We start from the raw sequence: 21,633 nt of genomic DNA, 5'->3' as shown, positions 1-21,633 counted from the left end.
GGGCACATATTGGCGCAAGGATATATTAGGGGTCAAAGGTTAATCCAAAACCATAAAGTGCTACTTTTATATAGTTCATGCAACCAATATGCAATCTTCAAGCATCCACTACTAGATGTGCCAAAAAGTATCCATAATGTTTTTACTTCAATCAGTTTATCTAAGTGCTGTTACTTGCATTTATGTAGAAATTAATATGGGTTCATGTTGGCCCAAGGATATTTTTAAGGTCAAAGGTTAATCTAAAACCATAAAATGCTACTTTTTGATAGTTCCTGCAACTACTCCGCAATCTTCAAGCGTCCACTACTAGATGTGCCAAAAAGTACCCATAATGTTTTTACTTCAATAAGTTTATTTAAGTGCTGTTACTTGCATTTATGTAGAAATTTATTTGGGTTCATGTTGGCGCAAGGATATTTTAAGAGTCAAAGGTCAATCCTAAAGCACAAGTGCAACTCTTTTGCGAGTTTGTGTAACTGTGAAAATGTGCACAAACATTGTCCCAATATCTACCTCAAATGGAGTGTATATTTGCTTGTTAAGTCTTAAGGATGCTCATGGCACAGTGATATTTAAGAATAACCATGATAACACTTTAATACTGTTGAATGCAGAATGTGTATAAATCAAAATTTATCCTGCATTTTCAGATCATTTGACCATCCACAACAAACCAAGTGGAAGGTACACATTTTAAGTTTTCATGGTTTACAAAAATGTTCTCCAAAATATTATAAGCCTGCACATGTTATAAGTATAAGTATATTGATTCATTGCAGTCAAAATGCAATATTGTTCTTCACTAAATACAATACAGTGTAAGCTTGCACAACTTCTGCATTTTAAATAAAAATGCAGAAGTTGGTCTCATACTTGTAATATTGAACTCTTTAAATATTCATATAATGCCAATATTATTCCAACTTCAAGGCTTTTTATGAAGAAATTGAATAAATCGAGTTGGCATAGGTAGTGAAAAAATTATGGGATCTTGTTGGCATTGAAATTACCAACACTCAAAGAATGCACTTTGTCATATTTTGATTTTTTTTTGTATTGACCTTTGACCCTCAAAATATCATTGCGCCAACATGAGCCCAAACATATTCCTACAGATACACAAGTAACAGCACTTGGATAAACTAAATGAAGTTTAACACCATGGGTACTTGTTGGCACATCGAGAAATGGACACTCGAAGATTTGCATATTGGTCGCACAGACTAACATAAAAGTAGCATTTTGTGATTTTGAATTGACCTTTGACCCTTAAAATATCCTTGCGCCAACATGAGCCCACACTTATTTCCACAGAAATGCAAGCAACAGCACTTGAATAAACTAACTGAAGTTAAAACACCATGGGCACTTGTTGGCATATCTAGTGGAGGATACTTAAAGTTTGCACATAGTACGGCATGGCATATTATTTACTGTTTACTTGTTTTAAGATGATATTTAGAAAATCATAAAAAATACTAAACTAACAGGACCCAAGCTTTTTACTGCTTCTTTTAGTAGAGTTACAGTTTGTTTACCACTGAACACAAATTTTTCTGTTCTTTGACCTTGGCGCATGAAATTAATGAGGCGTGAAAATGGCTCAAAATTAGAAAAATTGACCTTTGACCTCCATTTTCTTCTTGCGCCAACGAGCACCCATCAATTTTGCATTTGCATTTGATTCTAAATAATTAGTTTATCCATTTCAACTTGCTTTTTTCGTGGGTGCTTAATGGCGCAATGAGCAGTGTTCGAATTTAGGAAAAATAAATGGTTGTCCCACGGACAACCAGATTACAATTTCTGGTTGTCCGTCTAAGTTTTTGGTTGTCCGTAGGCCTACAAATGTGACTTTTGGCTAGATTTATGGTTGTCCAGCGGACAACCGAATTCAGTATTTTTGGTTGTCCGGCGACTTTTCTAGTTGTCCCGGGCAACCGGACAACCAAAATTTCGAACGCTGGCAATGAGTTTAAAGCCACAGAAAACAGCACGAGGGCGCTTTTCACTAATATTTTAAACTTGATTATTACGATGCGCCAATGGGCACCCAACAATTTTTTTGCATCATTGTAATGATACCCATAGAAGGATTCAAAACTGTTTTCTTTTTCACTGGGCCACCATTGGCACAATTTTCTAGTGGCTACTAATTGGTAAACCATTTAACAATGTTTATGGGGCCAAAATTTCAATAATTTTTTTCGGACAAACGAAATGAGAGAGGAAGCTAAAATTTTGGGGGTAGTTTCTTGGACTGATGATGCATCATCTTATTTTTTTAAAAGAAAATCCATGACGCACTTGAATCACAAAGTCCCATTTCGGTCCCATTCTTACTGACAATGGCTGTTAAACTAGACTATGCCATAGTCGATTTTTGATAAATAAAAATGTTATTAATCGTGATGAACGCATTCAGTTGAACTCAAAATTATACTGATATTTATAGTAGGCCTACATCAAAATACTAGTATAAAATGGTTATGAAAAAGTTTAGGCTATATAATTATATTTGTGACAGTAAAAGTAAAGTATAGGCCCTATGTAGGCTTATATTATTGAATGCAACATATCATAATGGCATAATTATAATGACACTTCAATACTAAACAATTCTAATTTTAGAATCTGCCAGTTTATTATCCGAAAAACCGACTATGGACTTTCACTTTTAAGCAGTACTTTACCCGGGACTCACACACTGTCAATCATACTTGTTTATCAATAAAATCTAACCACAAGACTAAGCATGGTGGTACAATACGCGCTAGATGCATACGTTCATCCACCAGCACAAAAGCGCCGCATTCCCTAGATAGTTGTGTACCATAATGGTACCATGCTGGCGTCGGGAGGATTTAAACAATAACGAGATCTGGGCGACCAATCACAAGCCAGATTCATTTTTAAAGATGCATTACATCATCACCAATTTTAGTTAGGCCAGAAATTGGCCTAACTCTCAAGGCAAAGTCAGTAGTCCACTTGGGAAGCTAACAAACAGAGGGCGTACGGTGACTGAAAAGATCAGTTGTGAAAATCTATCAATTGTGCACTCATTAATTAAATCAGAGTTTTAAGCTTAAATGTAACTAGAAGGCTATATATTTGTACACAAATACGGCTATACCCGCATGTTATCGGTATACCCAAACTTACCGTCCTTATTTGCTGAGTACTTAAAATAAAGAAATTGTAAAAAGTCGCCCAATTGGGCAGAAAATGTGTAAAAAGTGAAAGTCCAAGTCATAAGGTTTAATTGAATGTAGGTTGCACTGTTGTAAATTGTAAAAAGTCCCCTCCCAGGGGAGTCGTCTCTCTTACTCTCCATAGGTTGCTGTTGTCAGTATTTCTTACTCACAGTGAGGCTATGCAATATGATTAGGGGAAAACTATTACAGAGGGAGTATGTAAATTAAATGGAACAGCCATTTCAGAGGGAGTATGTAAATTATACGGAACAGCCTTTTGGGGGCCATTTCAGAGGGAGTATGTAAATTAAATGGAACAACCAATGTGTATGTAATTTAACTGGAACAGCCTTAACGCTTCACGCTGGTATTTCCAATTACGATATATAATACGATCTGTCTGTTTAGTCCTACGTATGTGGGGTGGATGGGTGTGTTGGTGTTAGTAACAATATAATTCTCAGGTGCTATCTGTGTACATATTCTGAGCCCGGAAGCTGCTTTCTTTGATGAGAAACGGCCCGCCCTTTGTTTTAACGTTTGGGGCCCTGGGGCCCATAATATTTGACTTATGAGGCCCATGTACATAATTATGTTGAAGTACAATTTTCTAGTGCTATCAGTAGACTCAAGCTGGCCACTTTAGCTACTTTATTTACTGAGTAACGGCCGGCCCTATGTTTTAGCGTTTGGAGCCCTGGGGCCAATATTATGTGATATATGGGGCTCATATGTACATATAACAATGTAATTCTCAGGTGCAATCTGTGTACAAACTCTGAGCCATAAAGCTGCTTTATATGATGGGAAACGGCCGGCCCTTGGTTTTAACATTTGGGGCCCTGGGGCCCATAATATTTGACTTATGGGGCTCATTTACATATGTTGAAGTATAATTCTCAAGTGTTATCAATACACTTAAGCTGGGCATTGTAGCTGCTTTATTTACTGAGTAACGGCCGGCCCTATGTTTTAGCGTTTGGGGCCCTGGGGCCCATATTATGTGACATATGGGAGTTATATATACATATGACAATATTGTTATCAATACACTTAAGCTGGGCATTGTAGCTGCTTTATTTGCTGAGAAACGGCCGGCCCTTTGTTTTAACATTTAGGCCCCTGGGCCCCCTAGCCTTGTACATCTGAGACCAAAATGGGCAAAAGGCACATCTACAACTTAGGGCCCATACATATGCAACTTATGAGCCCTAGTGATCTTGTACTTTTAGAGCTAGGCTTGTCAATCTGTTGCACCATATTTTAACATTTGGGCCCTTGGGCCCACAATATATAACATATGGGGCTCTTGTATATTTGTAAATATAGAGTACCCCTAGGGCTATCAGTGTACCAACTCAGGGCCCTGAGGCTGCTTCATTTAATGAGAAATGGCGTGCTTTGTATTTTCATTTGGGCCCCTGGGGCCCGTGACCTTGACCTCTGGGGCCAAGATGGGCAAAAGGCACTTCTACAGGGTAGGGCCCATAAGTGTACCACATATGGGCCCCAGGGCCCTTGTAGTTTTAGCGCTAGCCTTGACAGAATGATGTGTTTGATGGGAGGAGAAGATGGAGATGGAGAAGAAACCACAGGATGGCAATATACCCGTCCATGCTTCGCATGCGGGTATAATAGCCAGAGTAGTGCACAATTGGCAAGTGGACTACGGAGAAGTCTAGGTTTAAACCAGCAAAAATGCCAACAACTGGCAAAAACTCACATATAGTGACTCGAATATTACAAAATATTTTTGTTATAATTTTTGTCTCATCAAGTCCTTAAAATGAAAAAGTTTTGAATCTGATATACATACATTTCGGTTTTATGCACTTGAGCAATGAAAACACATACCTTTAATTTCTTAATATGTTACTTATAATTGCAAAATCTGGTCTTGTTACACTCAGGAAATAATTTAACTTAATAATTTGTTTTGAGATGAAAAAACTGCTCTATAAATCACTTTTTTAGTTTTTGCCATTTTGCCGGCAAAACTTGCAAAAATTGTTTTTGCCAAGCAGTTAAAACCGTAAAAAGCACGGTTTTTCCACCTCTGACAAAAACCTCATAACCCTGAAATACCATGAAATTAAGAATTCCAAAATTTTTTACTGTAAATGTCATCTTTAAAGGCCTATAACTCAAAAACATGCCTGGTGACTTGTTCCGGGTTTTGTTGGAGCTGGTCACATATAATATAATATATAACACATATATGTACACATACCACTATATACTTAACTGCACAGTTTAATTGATTGTTGTTACAGTTGTTGTTAGCCGCAAGCTGTAGATACAAAACAATTTTTTTTATCATTTATAATCCTTATTTAGATTTTGCCAAATATAAGGAAACACAAGAAGAGGATGCATATTGTGACTTTATTGTACAGAAGCTAAAGGAAGAGCCTGAAATAGACCAGAATGAAGAGCATGAAAGAGACCAGAAGGAAGAACATGAAAGGGACCAGAAGGAAGAGCCTGAAAGAGACCAGAAGGAAGAGCCTGAAAGAGACCAGAAATTAGAGCAGAGTGCATCATTAAGATCTGGAAAGGATAACATCATCCATGGAGGCGCAACCGAGACATCTGGAGGTAGTATGCTTCATATTTATATATTCGTTTCAATTTGAAAACAAAAACAAAAATGGGGAGTCTATTTTATGCACAGCAATTATCTCCTATAGAACCCAGGAGTTTCTTTTGAAATTAATATCATAATTCTGCTTTTTGTCTTGCCTGAACTTGTTCGGAAAGAGGCTATACGCAGATGTCTCTATATCTGTTCTGTCTGTATTATGTGACATGTCTGTATGTGTATTGTGTATGTATATATTATGTATGTGTATTAGTTATGCATATATTGCTAATTTGATTGAAAGTTTCATAAATTGATGGCATTCAAAAAGTATCAAAACACCTGAGCGTGATTTATTGGAACCCTGATTGGATGATTTTCTATTGTTTATAATGTTGATAGGTATTAAATATCCCTTAGGATTGAATGGATTGGTTCAAGGTGGAGGCATTGTGGCATTGAGAATTGCAAAATATCCAGTTGGTAATCTGTTATGAATAAAAATAGGATTTTGAAGAAGAAAAAAAACCTTTCACAATTGTTCAATTGTTGCTTTTTTCATGAAATTTGGCTATCCCAACATCTGACCCACACTGTAACCCAACTGCTGATGCTCTGCATATTCAAAATAATAAAGGAAAACATGTTAGTTATGAACAAGCAATATTTTAAAATATTTAAAGCCATATTATAACATTTGCTGAGGAGAACGCCCTCAAAAAATTTTTATATTCTGGTTTTTACACGATTGTAATGTTCTTTGGTCAATAAAGATAATCTGCAAAAATCAAGACTTCCGGTGCTGTAGTTTTGTCAAAATCCGAGATTTTGAATAAAATGATGGAACCGGCGTTTTATTGTTAAGATGGAAATATTAGTCGAACGCGTATGCACAGTGCGTACACGGCATGCCAGATACACATACACACACCCCAGAGGATCGTACCGTATTACAACCGTGGGAGTAACACGCATTGGCACTAGTAGTAAATTCCAATTTTCTATGCTTTACCTTACTTGTTCGGCTCAAAATTAAAAGGGGACATATCTCACAGTAAAAGCTAACATTTTATGGAAGATAAATACTATTTTTACAGAAATGTTATTATATGGCTTTAAATCCAACCTCTTTTCCAATGTTTTGTTTGCCAAGTTTACCATATTTTGTGGTACTCATCTTTGATATTATGTTGCAACCAAGGTTATGCTTTGCCTGACTTAAAGGTCCGTAACCCGATCAACATCATCATCCACCCCCCACCCCCGATTTTTCTCATAATTTTTCGCAAAATAGATAAGAAAACATGACCTATATGTGACTGTACACCACGAATGAGCTGTAAATGTCCTAAATTGTATTCTGAGTTACAGTGTAAAATGTGCATGACGGTCGTATTCATAGGTACCTCAAGATAGGTTTTAATATAGCTCATGTAAATATTAGAAGTCTGCGTTATAAAGTTGATCATATCAGAATATTACTTGATGAGAATAATTGATATTTTATGTTTAACTGAAGCATGGCTAAATGATAATATTGACAATGGTGAACTTCATATAGATGGTTATAATATTAGTAGACTTGATAGATATATACAAGATGGTGGTGGGATTTTATGTTATATTAAGGATGGTATTGTTTTTAATGAAAAATCTGATTTGCAAAATAGTAATGTTGAAGCACACTGGATAGAGCTCAACCTGCCCTACTCAAAGCCTATCCTTCTTGGTACTGTGTACAGATCACCTGACTCAACATTTGATTACTTGAACAAGTTAGATTTAATTTTTCAAAACACTACATCTTTATATGATGATGTTCTAGTTGTTGGAGATTTCAATCTTGATATATGTAAACGCCCAAATGCAAGTTAAGTTAAGAAAATTTCAAATCACAGTAATCTTAATCAATTAATTAGTGACTATACAAGAATAACTGAGACAACTAAAACAATTATTGACTTAGCATTTGTATCACAACCTAACAAAGTATCATGTTCAGGTGTGCATAGTTTAGGGCTTTCTGATCATTCACTTATTTATATTGTACGAAAAAATAAGAAAATTAAGGCTCCATCGAAAACCATTAAATCTAGATCTTTTAAAAATTTGAATGAACATGATTTTGTTGACACTATTAAAAAAGCTACTTGGGATGATGTTATGAAATGTTCAAATGTAGATGATGCACACCATACTTTTCAAACTATGTTTGATGATGCCTGTAACGTTCATTGTCCTGTTAAAGAGAAGCGTGTCAAGGGTTCATTACCTGATTGGATTACAGGAGATTATATAAAACTTTCAAAGGACTATTATTTTGCTAAAGCTCATAAAACCAATAATTCTGATGATTGGAATATGGCAAGACAATTAAGAAACAAAGTCAATATACTTAATAAGACATTAAAAGGAACTATTGTAACAAAGCCATCAACGAAAATGTAAAAGATTCTAAGAAATTATGGAGTACAATTAGGAAAATAATTCCTAAGAATATATCTAATGTTACTAATGTACAAACTCAGAATGGGCTCACTTCAAATGATAAAGAAACAGCTAATCATTTTAACACTTACTTTACCTCTATTGGAAACACATTAGCTGATGACTTTAAATGTAGTAATGATGATGTTCGTAAACTCAATGATACTTATTATAATGTTGAAAATGCAGATTTTAAATTTGATATTATAACACCTGATTTTGTGTTTGATCAAATTTGTCAGTTTTCAAATAACAAAAGTACTGGTATTGACAATGTGTGTATGAAACTATTGAAATTAGCTGCTCCTGTCATCTGTCACCCCCTTGCATATATATGTAACCTTTCCATGTTCGCTTCTGTCTTTCCTTCTATGTGGAAAAAAGCAAAAGTTACACCTATTTACAAGGATGGTCAGGCAAGAATGAAGTCAGCAATTATAGGCCTATATCAGTTCTGCCAATATTATCTAAGATTTTAGAACGAACCGTTCATGATCAACTTTACAATTATGTATAGGATAATGGCCAAGGATTAGAACGTGAGTGAATAAGAATGGCCGCGGCGAGAAGCGCCCAGGCCATTCTTATTCACTCACGTTCTAATCCGCGGCCATTAACCGACTTAATACACATCTATGACGTCGGCGCTATTGTTTTATCGCTCCATTATTTTCCACGAATGGAGTGTTATAGAAATAGGTTGCTCATTTACAAATTGATCAATTGCAGATTGATACCGTAATAATAACAATGATTGTGCAGGTGCGATTGAAAAATACATTGACTTAGCTTTAGGTAAAATTTCTATAGAATTACCCATCACGATCCAGGTGTTTAGTTCAAATCATCCGTAACCACCCTCTTGAATTATAAAGATTTAAAATGTTTGTTACACAAATTAAATAAACGTAGATTTGCAAAATCATTCAAGTGATTAGACCATCAATAGGTCTTTATGCCCACTTCTAATGTGTTAAATATTGAAGTAGCTGCGTCGAGGTCTCTATTTTGCATAATAAGGAAAATTGGCAAAATGGTCATAACAGTAGTGTACCTCAAGAAAGCTAGACCTGCCGCTATACCTGAGCAACCATGCAGTTGTGAACACTATTTTTTAGCTTCGTTGAATTTGAGTAATTGTAATGATGGAACTATTCCGAGGATATAATCGTTGATTCTCACAATTAAGGACTTAAATCAGGCATGATTCTTCTTTTGGCGAAGAAAGGTAAGAGAATTGTAAATGTGTAAACTTTGTTTTATTTGGTTGGCCCTATTATAACCCATTTTACCTAGGCCTATATGTCCCTGAACTTCGGCGGCAAAAAAAAATCTTCGCCGCCCTCGCCGCGAAATAAAAGCCCAGACTTCAACTTCCAGTCCCCCTTACAAATCCAAAATAAAACCTAACAGTACTAACACTTTCATTCCCTTTTCAAATAATCGCACTCTAAAGTCACTTACACACATCAAAGTGTTATAAACACTGACGATATAAACGATTTCTTAAACGCCATGTTTAAATATTAAACATTGTTTGTGTTTAGAGTTTAAAAGTCCTCAAACGTTCTAAATTTGTAGTTACTACAACTGGGTTGGCCCTATATGTATTAAAAACCATTTTACCTTCATGTCCCTGTACTTCGAGGGCAAAAAAAAACACCACCACCAACAACAACCACCCCCCAAAAAAAAAAAAAGAAGAAAACTTCGCCGCCTTCGACGCTTGAAATAAAAGCTCCGACCTCAACTTCCAGACCCATGGAGTATCCGTAACATTATAAAATTAATTATCGGATAGGCCTACTGATCATGTATGTTGATCGATATTCAAGCATGCCAAAATACCGTCAGATGAAACAAAATGCAGCTTGTACGAAAGCCAAATAAAAATTATACAGAAAATAGGCCTACTGTGGCTTTTATCATTATTAAACATGCCCAAAGCAAACAATTAAAAAATAAACAGATTCATAGGCCTAAATGCATAGGTACAGAATGTAGCAATATGTTGCCCACGCCCCATTCCAGAAAAATACATAATTTTTTTGGATTAAAAATATATTATCCAGTTTTGCCAAATGAAACATAGCTTAATCCTAATCCTTTAGGTTGTAGTCCTAACTGGCAATGAAAGTCAAATTTTAATATTAGGTCAATTTTTTTTTTTTTTAAGGGCGAAAAACATTTTTAGGGTGTTTTTCGACCTTTTTCGTATTCTGTGACAGTCAGGCCCAAAGACTTGAACAAAGACTAATTTCAAGTTCATGCATTCTAATAATTTGGAAAACACATTTTCCAATCTTTTTAATATCCAATTAGCAAAAATGACATGTGATATTAAAATTATGAGCAACTCTTAGCCTATACTCAAGATTTTGAATGCTTAGACTTGTGCCAAGTCTTACAATTTTGTCACTACAATTGTAAGAAAACATGCAAAATTGCATGTTTTGGGACCATTTTACCTCAAATTGACCAAATATTGAAATTTGACTTTTATTGCCAGTTAGGACTAGCTAAAGGATTAGGATTTAGTTATGTTTCATTTGGCAAAACATGACAATATTTTTTTATTCAAAAAAATTAGTTCTGTATTTTTCTGGAATAGGGAGTAAGACACTGAAAATGTAGTATAAAAATATAAAGAAGAAAAAATGTTATAAAAGCAGTAACATGTTTAAAGGTGAACCTCATTGAAAATAAAGTTATATATCAATGGAAAGCTTATGATGTCAGGAAGCAGAAAAGAATATTTTTTATTTGCATAGCGTACCAGGCTAGACGTAATCTCCATGCAAAGATTGGATATTGGCACCCCCCCCTAAATTACAAAACGAAATCGTTCAAATTGGGCGCTGTCGTTGATGTTGTCAGCCCAGGGACACACAGTTACTTCGGGTTTGATTGTAAACACAATGTCCGTGTATTACTGTGGCATGCATCGGGCCAATTCAGTCATTGTCAACTTTACATGAAAAATATCTTCAATAAAATAAGAATTACATGAAGGAAATATCATGATCAAATCAAGAATGAAGTTCCTGAATAAAGTGTGGGGATTTAAAATGGGAAAAGTGCTGGCGGGGTGATTTGGGATAGGCCAAGCCATCCACGATATGCATAGGGAATATTACAGTAAAGCACGAAGAGCGAAGATTCGCCGAATGAAAACAGATTGCAAAAAATAACTGCTAGTGCTACCAGTTCAGATCGTCACACCAAGTTGAGATGAACTTATCACAATGAGAAAATGAAGGAATAGAATAAGGTACATGTACAGGATTTCTTAATTATTTCTTAGCTTTACAACCGGTCATGGCCGGTCATGATAGGCGAACTTGTATACATACGGGATGAGCTCAGTGACTGACTGGGTCTCACTACGCCGAGTGTTCAGTATCCGCGACTGTACTGTACTTGCAGACAAAATGACCGATTTGATATTCGCATTCTGATATTTCCAACTTATTGCTACTTCATCAGCAAAATTTATTCCTGTAAATGTTCCAAATATAAGGGAACGATTGATCAAATCTGCTGAAACACCCCATGAAACCACAGATATATGGAACACACAACGCAAGTGCTGCCGGCGGACGAAGCCCCGAAGCGAGTCGCTGTGTTTGTGCATATCCGTCCCTGCAATTTATTCAGCAATTTACGCATCATGTTCGGTAATCCATAAAACATGAATGTTTCACTCCCTTTCCCTTTTTCAGCACCGTACACTGATTGTACTATCATTAAAGAATCGTGACACAAGTGACAATGTTTTAATTTTATTCAGATTTCCATTTAATAACGGTCTACTAAGCCTAAATTGTATTTATTTTATCATAAAGTATCTGCCCGAGTATCTGTTTCTTTCAATCGTGATTGTGTGGAAAGAATGTATTACCGCAATGCGCTAAATATGAAAACCTTTATATGGGCTGGATTTGACGAAATCGGCGGTTCTTTATTAATTTTTTGATTACTGCAAGACGATATTTTTTAAATCAGATATTTTACTATGAATCAAGAATAGGGAATGTCACAAACAAGTACTTTCGATCATGTTTATTCAGTCCATGACATGAACGGTACTCGGTAGCAGCAAGCATTTGCGCATGGGATTGATCCCAGCGCGAAATTCAAACTCAATTACCCAGTTATACCCAGCCAGTTATGACTGATTTTGTCAAAAATTTACGGAAAATTTATGTGTTGACAATAATTCTATTATTTCTAATATATATAGAAGGAACCAGCAACTTGAAGATTCCTCTAATTTCAAGCTTTATCATGTTTATTGTGAAAATCAGACTTGCCGGACAGCTTGCAAAGTACAGGAAGCAAGTCTTGTTTACGTGTTTCCGAGTAGGATCACGTGACTGCGAACCCTGAGCTTACGTCACGAGCATTCCCAAGGTCATAGACGATTGATTTGGGTGCTTTTTGGGCGCCTTAAAAAGACCAAAAATTCATTCATTTTTTAATTTTGCAGCTTTATTGGCCATCAAAAAATCGGAAAAAATAATTTTTAGTATCCTGACATCATAAGCTTTTCATTGATATATAACTTTATTTTCAATGAGGTTCACCTTTAACTTCCCTTTTTTGTCTCGCCTGAACTTTGTTCAGGATGGGACTTAGTAATCACTATTTCTGTCTGTCCGTGGGGGTGTGTGTGTGTGTGTGGGGGTGTGTGTGGGGGGGGTGTGTGTGGATGTATGTGTGTCCGTCCGGAGCTGTATCTGGGGAACCGTAAGACTTACGGCGACGCTACTTGGTGGGAGGAAGGGTATCCAAGTTTGCTCCGTAACCGTATGTTTTCGGTGAAAAATATGCAAATTAGCTATGTTAATTTATGCGAAAATCAGCGCAAATTGATAGCGGAGTTTGTGGACAGACTATCTCAAGATCCGTCGGGCGCATGGTAACGAAACCTGGTGGCAGCTATGATACACATCTGCTGATCACCTGATTAGTTTTTCGGCGAAAAGTATGCGCATTTAGTTGTTAATTTGCATAATTTATGCGGAACGATTCTACAAATATGGTTGGAAATCTGAAGAAATCCGCCTTGTGGAGCTGTATCTGGGGGATTCGTAAGATCCTAAGCCCTATGATGATGAAACGTGGTAGGGGGTAGTAAGACCAGAGGATCTCAACCCGATGCGATTTTCAGCGCAAAATATGGTAATTAATTAAGTACCTAATTTGCATAATTTATGCATAAAATGCAAAAACCTATTTTCTCTGAGACTAGGGGTCGCACGTTCTTCAAACTTGGTGGGTGGGTGCATCTTCACCCGAGACAGAACAAGTTTGTATTGGTTAGTGCGTCAAGGTCACCCAAGGTCATCCAGGGGTCATCTGAGGTCAAATGACTAAAACTGTCGTATGGGCACGAAACTTGGTGGGTACGGTCAACATAATGTGGTTGGGTGTAGTATGACCAGAGGATCTCAACCCGATGCGATTTTCAGCGCAAAATATGCTAATTAACTAAACCCCCAAGTTGCATAATTTATGCATAAAATGCAAAAACCTATTTTCTCGGAGACTAGGGGTCGTACGTTCTCCAAACTTGGTGGGTGGGTGCATCTTCACCCCTGACAGAACAAGTTTGTATTGGTTAGTGCGTCAAGGTCACCCAAGGTCATCCAGGGGTCATCTGAGGTCGAATGACTAAAAACTGTCGTATGGGCACGAAACTTGGTGGGTACGGTCAACATAATGTGGTAGGGGGTAGTATGACCAGAGGATGCACACTAGTACCCCCCGCATGAAATGAAATATTGTTTTTAGCTGCGGGTAGCAGCTCAATAAGTCAGCATGTCTCTCCGTCTGTTAGTCCGTCCGTTAGGAAATTGAAATTTGTTTTTCTCTTTTTCCGAAATTTTTTTTTTTCGAATTTTTTTTTTTTCCGAAATTTTTTTTGTTCCGAAATTTTGTTTTTTGAAATTTTTTTTCCGAAATTTTTTTTTTTCCGAATTTTTTTTCCGAAATTTTTTTTCCGAAATTTTTTTTTTTGAAAGCTTTGTCCCCGAAAATCGTTCGGACATCAAAAGTGTCCGAAATCGGTTTCCGAACACTTTTGATGTCAAGACGCTTTGTCCCCGAAAATCGTTTGGGCATCAAAAGTGTGCGAAATCGGTGTCCGAACACTTTTGATGTCAAGACGCTTTCTTCCCGAAAATCGTTTTGGCATCAAAAGTGTCCGAAATCGGTTTCCGAACACTTTTGATGTCAAGACGCTTTGTCCCCGAAAATCGTTTGGACATCAAAAGTGTCGAAATCGGTTTCGAACACTTTTGATGTCAAGACGCTTTATCCCCGAAAATCGTTTGGGCATCAAAAGTGTGCGAAATCGGTGTCCGAACACTTTTGATGTCAAGACGCTTTCTTCCCGAAAATCGTTTGGGCATCAAAAGTGTCCGAAATCGGTTTCCGAACACTTTTGATGTCAAGACGCTTTGTCCCCGAAAATCGTTTGGACATCAAAAGTGTCCGAAATCGGGTTCCGAACACTTTTGATGTCAAGACGCTTTGTCCCCGAAAATCGTTTGGGCATCGAAAGTGTGCGAAATCGGTGTCCGAACACTTTTGATGTCAAGACGCTTTCTTCCCGAAAATCGTTTGGGCATCAAAAGTGTCGAAATCGGTTTCCGAACACTTTTGATGTCAAGACGCTTTGTCCCCGAAAATCGTTTGGACATCAAAAGTGTCCGGAATCGGTGTCCGAACAGTTTTGATGTCAAGACGCTTTATCCCCGAAAATCGTTTGGGCATCAAAAGTGTGCGAAATCGGTGTCCGAACACTTTTGATGTCAAGACGCTTTCTTCCCGAAAATCGTTTGGGCATCAAAAGTGTCGAAATCGGTTTCCGAACACTTTTGATGTCAAGACGCTTTGTCCCCGAAAATCGTTTGGACATCAAAAGTGTCCGAAATCGGTTTCCGAACACTTTTGATGTCAAGACGCTTTGTCCCCGAAAATCGTTTGGGCATCGAAAGTGTGCGAAATCGGTGTCCGAACACTTTTGATGTCAAGACGCTTTCTTCCCGAAAATCGTTTGGGCATCAAAAGTGTCGAAATCGGTTTCCGAACACTTTTGATGTCAAGACGCTTTGTCCCCGAAAATCGTTTGGACATCAAAAGTGTCGAAATCGGTTTCGAACACTTTTGATGTCAAGACGCTTTATCCCCGAAAATCGTTTGGGCATCAAAAGTGTGCGAAATCGGTGTCCGAACACTTTTGATGTCAAGACGCTTTCTTCCCGAAAATCGTTTGGGCATCAAAAGTGTCGAAATCGGTTTCCGAACACTTTTGATGTCAAGACGCTTTGTCCCCGAAAATCGTTTGGACATCAAAAGTGTCGAAATCGGTTTCGAACACTTTTGATGTCAAGACGCTTTGTCCCCGAAAATCGTTTGGGCATCGAAAGTGTGCGAAATCGGTGTCCGAACACTTTTGATGTCAAGACGCTTTCTTCCCGAAAATCGTTTGGGCATCAAAAGTGTCGAAATCGGTTTCCGAACACTTTTGATGTCAAGACGCTTTGTCCCCGAAAATCGTTTGGGCATCAAAAGTGTCTGAAATCGGTGTCCGAACACTTTTGATGTCAAGACGCCTTCTTCCCGAAAATCGTTTGGGCATCAAAAGTGTCCGAAATTGGTTTCCGAACACTTTTGATGTCAAGACGCTTTGTCCCGTGGATGGAAATACCCTTTCTGGCATTATTTTAAGATGAGCGCCCTCAAAGGATAAGCTCACAGAGGGTTACAGGTCAAAATAGGGGTCAAAGAAAAAAAACCTGCTTCAAAGACACCAACACTGCAAAATTGAATTCCTTGTCCCGCAGCGACCGCTACGGATCCGACGATACTTGTTATATTGCGCATTACATATATCAATTTCGGTCGTGTAGGCCAAGTTATTAGGCCAGAAAAAGACTTTGAAGAATGTCTCATGTACAAAAGTATAGGAAACTGAACATTTAAAACCACCTTTTTAGGGTGAAGGAAGCATTTTTCAAAAAATGTCTAAAACAGGTTTTATGTCAAAATGGTCTATCATACAATGTAGTCTTCATGCACACTAGTACCCCCCCCATGTGGCCCCCTCCCACACACTCGAAGTTGAGGGGGGTCAAAAATTTAGAGTCATTTTTGGGTCATCCAAGGTCACCCAGGGGTCATCTGAGGTCAAATTACTTACAACTGTTATATGGGCATGACACCTGGTGGTTACAGTCAACATTTAAAGTCAAATTTTTGGAAGGTCATTTCAGGGACATCTGAGGTCACCCATGGGTCATCTGTGGTCAAATTTCTAAAAACTGTCACAGGGGCATGAAACTTGGTGGGTACAGTCATCATTTAGAGCCAAATTTTGGACAGTCATTGCAAGGTCATCTGAGGTCACTCAGAGGTCATCTGAAGTCAAATGACTAAAAACTGTTGTATGGGCATGAAACTTGATTGGTACAGTCAACATTTAGAGCCCAATTTTTGGGGTCAGTAGGGGTCATTTGAGGTCAAATTAGCAAAAATTGTCAGATGGGCATGATACTTGGTGGGTACAGTCACCATCAGCCAGGTAATTGTGCCCAGCCGAGACCCACCAAAATTTAGGGATCAAAGGTCAAATTCCAATATTGGTCCAATCAAGCTCAAATTGAACAGGCAAATCGCCATGGGTTGTTGCAGGTTCATTTACTTCTACCAAAAGTAATTGTAAAAGCAGGCAATCGCGAAAGCAGGCGAGACTCGTGGTTCGAGAACCGCCTTGTTTACCTAAATTGAGCGACGAGCGTGGAAAGAAAGGTCCAAATATTAAAAGTATACGGGTCTAATAAATGAAGCCTAAAATAAGTATTTTCCAAAGTGAGGCTAAAAACATATCTTGCATAATAAGTAGGCCTACAACTTAGCCAACAATTTAACCTGCCCGTTATGATCTTGCCTTGCTTTTCACAGATTGCATTGTAAATTTATGTTTAAGGGCTCGGATAGCGACGTTTTCACGTATTTTTGTGGGACCTGAGAGCACATCAGACACATCGAATTGCAATATGAATATGAGGAATGTCCTAAATTTTGAATATGTGAAATTCGCGATATAATACACATTTTATGGCAAATTATTAAAAATATATAGTTTTGAAATTTAAAAGTCCTCAAAGTAATTGTATAAATCTAACGATATGCACTTAAAGAGTATGAAGTTTGGGTGAACAGCATACGTCCATCATATGAAAATTTTGACCTTCATTATTGAAGATAATAGCTCAAAACACTAAAACAAAATGTAGGTCTTTTTGGAAAAATGTTTATGTTCAATATGAAAGTTCAAAATTGATGGTCGGCTTTTCATCCCATCTGCAGTTTAATTACGTGTCATTAGATTTATAAAGTTTACTTCGAGGACTAATAATTTGTATCATTGTTTTGCATGAATGAAGTGATGATAACAATTATACTGCACTTTTCGCAAATACTTGCTTTTCGAAAGTGCAATTGTTATTAACACTACATTCGTGAATGCCAGTACTCTTTCCCTGACAAGTATTTGGTCTCAGAAAAAAGAGAAAGGCATTACGAATGGCGTGTTATTGTAATCATCGCTCCATTCGTGGAAAATAATGGAGCGCTAAAACAATAGCGCGACGTCATAGGTGTGTATTAACTTACTTTAAACAATATTTTAAATCCATGTCAGTCAGGTTTTAGACATAATCACAGTACTAGTACTGCTCTTCTACATGTAGATGTAACTGATTATATCTTAAGTAACATGAATGACGGTAAAGTAACTGGGTCAATTTTCTTAGATCTTAAAAAAGCCTTTGATACAGTAAATCATGATCTTTTATTTGATAAATTGTATTCATATGGTATCACTGGCATGTCACTGGACTGGTTCAAATCATATCTGAGTGGTAGATCCCAAGCTGTCAATATAAATTCTACTCTTTCTGATTTTAAAGATATTAATATTGGGATACCACAAGGATCAATATTGGGTCCTCTGTTATTTATTATTTTTGTTAATTCATTACCGGATTCTGTTAATTGTAAGTGTGTAATGTATGCAGATGATACAACTCTATTAGTTAGTTCACCAGATCCAACAATATTACAGACTGATCTCAAGAGTAACCTTGATATGATAGCTAGATGGTTCAAGTCTAATAAACTCACTTTAAACATTAAGAAGACTAAGATCATGCTCTTTGGCTCTAGTCAGAAATTAAGTAAATTTAATGACATATCTCTTACCTATGGAAACGAGAGCATAGAAATTGTAAATAAATATAAATATTTAGGTGTTGTATTTGATCCAAACTTATCTTGGAGTGAACATGTAAATTATATGTCATCTAATGTATCTAAACGTATTGGTGTCATTGGTAGAGTCAAGAATTATCTTCCACCTAGTACTGTGAACATGCTCGCTAAAGCTCTAGTCTTCCCTCATTTTGACTATTGTAGCTCTGTATGGAATAATTTCAATGCTTATCATCATCATGAGCTCCAGGTCTTGCAGAACAAGCTTGCTCGTATACAAGCGGCTAGGGGACGCAGGGGTAACCTTGTCAATCAAATACTTCATCCATTGTGTTCAATACTTAGTCCGATAAGTGGTCGATGTATATCGATAAAAGCAGGATCAAGATCATGGAATTAAACGGGCGGCGCACTTTAATACTTTACGAGGTGATTCAGCCAGGTACCTGGATTCAGCACTCAACAACAAGTTGTCATGACTTAATTTATTCTTTATGATTACGATTTTAAAAAACAATAATAAAAATATAAACAAAATAATGATAATATTATAAGAATATAAGATATATTAGATTTTTATTTATTAAAGAAATTAAAACTTTTTTTTTTATCATTATCATAGGCCTAAATATCTTGTCATAAAATATAGGCCTAAATTGAATACAAATACCAATTCAATTTAGCAGAAAAATGTTATATTAAAATGCGCTTTGTGTTTTTTTTTTTGTTTGGTTAAAACTAAGCACTTTAATAATTCTCAAATTGTTATAGGAATGCGTATTTATTAGTATTATAGTTTTGCAATATTATTTTTGTTACATCGGGTATAATAGTCTCAGTTTATATATTGTGTTATTCAAATTTTGAATTATGTTCAATTATCCCAGCAAACACAAAATGTTTTCGAGTTTTCAACATTATTCGCAAAAGGTTAGAAAAGGTTGCCAGAAAATGTTTAAATGTCGGGTTATATAAAGGGTAGGGTAGACTGGGGTAAATTGGGACACGGGGTAATTTGGGACAGTGATTTCGAAAACACTTTTATACCTTAAAATAATCACATTTTGAACATTTTGCAACAAAATAACTTTGATATAATGTCTATTTATATTTCCAACCAATTAAAAGTACCATTCTTCATTAAAACAGGAACTTCTGAGGGTCGAAATCATCTAAATCAATATTACATTTTGTTTTCATATCTAAGCAGAGGTCACGACTGGAGGCTAAATAACTAAATCAATGGCCCGGATTAGTGTTTCTCAAATTAAAAATAACTTCTAAGCTACCTTTTCAATTAATTAAAGTAAAAATTGTTACTTTTTTCTTCGAAAATTATAAGAACAGTTTTCTTTTAGAAATGTGTCAAATTGGGGTAAAATGGGACGCTATTGATTTACTGTGTGCTAACTCCCACTGTCCCATTTTGCCCCAACAAAAAAATCCCATAGTAAATCAATGGCGTCCCATTTTACCCCAGCTGTCCCATTTAACCCCAGCCTCTTTACAGCAACAATTTCGCAGTGGGGTAAAATGGGACGCCTTAGACTCCTTAATAGAATAATGAAGCGGGGCTGACGGGCACCATTTTGGCACCGAGTAAAATCTGGTGGGGCAAAATGGGACATTAGGTGGACCAATTTGCCCCACTTCCCCTAGGCCCTATATATAAAGGGAATAAAACTTTCATAACTTATTCTCAAATATTCTCAACATATCATTATTTAACTGGTGACAAAATATTTGGCAAACAATGTTAGCAGAAAATATTTTTCAATAACATTTTGAAAACATTTAAAAATATTTTTGTAGTGTGTTACCATACAAAACGTTTTAAAATGTTTTCATGACCTTTATTTAACCCGACATTTAATGTTATTCAAACGGTTTTTTTCACCAAAGCCAAAACCCAAAAATGCTTTGTGTTTGCCGGGATGGCCTTTCAGACCTTCACATTAAAATATAGATTACTTGGTAGTTTTATATTATAAATGGTCAATGATTTAACATAAAAGTTGTTATTAGGCCTATTATCATTATTTATAACATAGTGATGATTTTTCATTATTATTATAAAATTTTATTTCATTTTAACTTGTAATATTTTATAATTGTTTAATTTTTATTCCATGCAGATTTACATGTATGCGCACATGTTAAACTTGGTCAATTTCGCACAGTGGTCCTCTGGGGATAATTGCCTATCGATTGGATTGATCATGGATATAAACGTATTGGTGATGTCATAAGCTTAACTTTGGTGGACAATAGAATAACCATTGATTGACAAGGTTACCCCTGCGTCCCCTAGCCGCTTGTTGCTCGTATGCTCCTCCATGCTGACATCAGAACTCCAATTGACCAAATGATGGAAGACCTGAATTGGGTAAAACTTAATTGTAGATGGGATAATCAATCCCTGATTGTTACTTTCAAGTGTCTGAAACAAATAGCTCCATCCTACCTCTCATCTTTTTTCACTTTCTCACACGCAACACATAACAAATGTACTCGAAGTCAAACCCATAATGCCCTGATTGTTCCTGCATGGAATATTCTTGCTGGTAAAAGAACCTTCAATTACAGAGCTGCAGTACTCTGGAATAATCTCCCTCAGAACATTCGTTCAAACTTTATGGCCATGAGTATGTATGAGTTCAAGAATGCTATTGCTGTTTAACAATACTGTGTGTAGCCTTTATATAATTATGTAATTATGAGTTTGTTTTTGGTAATGATATATTGTTACTATTACCTGTATTAATATTATAATATTTTGTCATGCTTGTATTATACAATGTACATTACTGTATCATTCCCATATCATCATTTTGTATTATAGTATTCTGCACATTTTAATTATTTTTCTACATGTAATTGTATATATTGTCTGATCTGGACCTCTTGGGAGATCAGTACTTATGTATTGAAAGAGCTTACCAGAATAAAGATAGATTGAATGAATGAATGAATGTTTGCTTAGGCTAAATCCTATTCAAGTGGTGGGATTTTGAATGCTACATGTTATTTGATCATTATATTTAGATTTTGTGTAGACATATATAGAGTGGGGCCAATAATGAA

General features: G+C 36.5%; 1 protein-coding gene across 1 annotated transcript in view; it reads left to right on the top strand.

The window, feature by feature from the left end:
• Positions 1–21,633, top strand: part of LOC140144166 (probable serine/threonine-protein kinase roco8) — a gene marked incomplete at its 3' end in the record, with an annotated part of 46,402 nt that overhangs the window by 7,342 nt on the left and 17,427 nt on the right. The window contains exon 4 of the mRNA XM_072165991.1: positions 5,538–5,798. Coding sequence (XP_072022092.1) covers positions 5,538–5,798 — 261 coding nt within the window. The remainder of the gene's footprint in view (positions 1–5,537; positions 5,799–21,633) is intronic.

Source organism: Amphiura filiformis, unplaced genomic scaffold (genome assembly GCF_039555335.1).
Source record: "Amphiura filiformis unplaced genomic scaffold, Afil_fr2py scaffold_44, whole genome shotgun sequence".
NCBI classification, from domain to species: domain Eukaryota; kingdom Metazoa; phylum Echinodermata; class Ophiuroidea; order Amphilepidida; family Amphiuridae; genus Amphiura; species Amphiura filiformis.
This window is presented reverse-complemented; position numbering and strand designations above follow the sequence as displayed.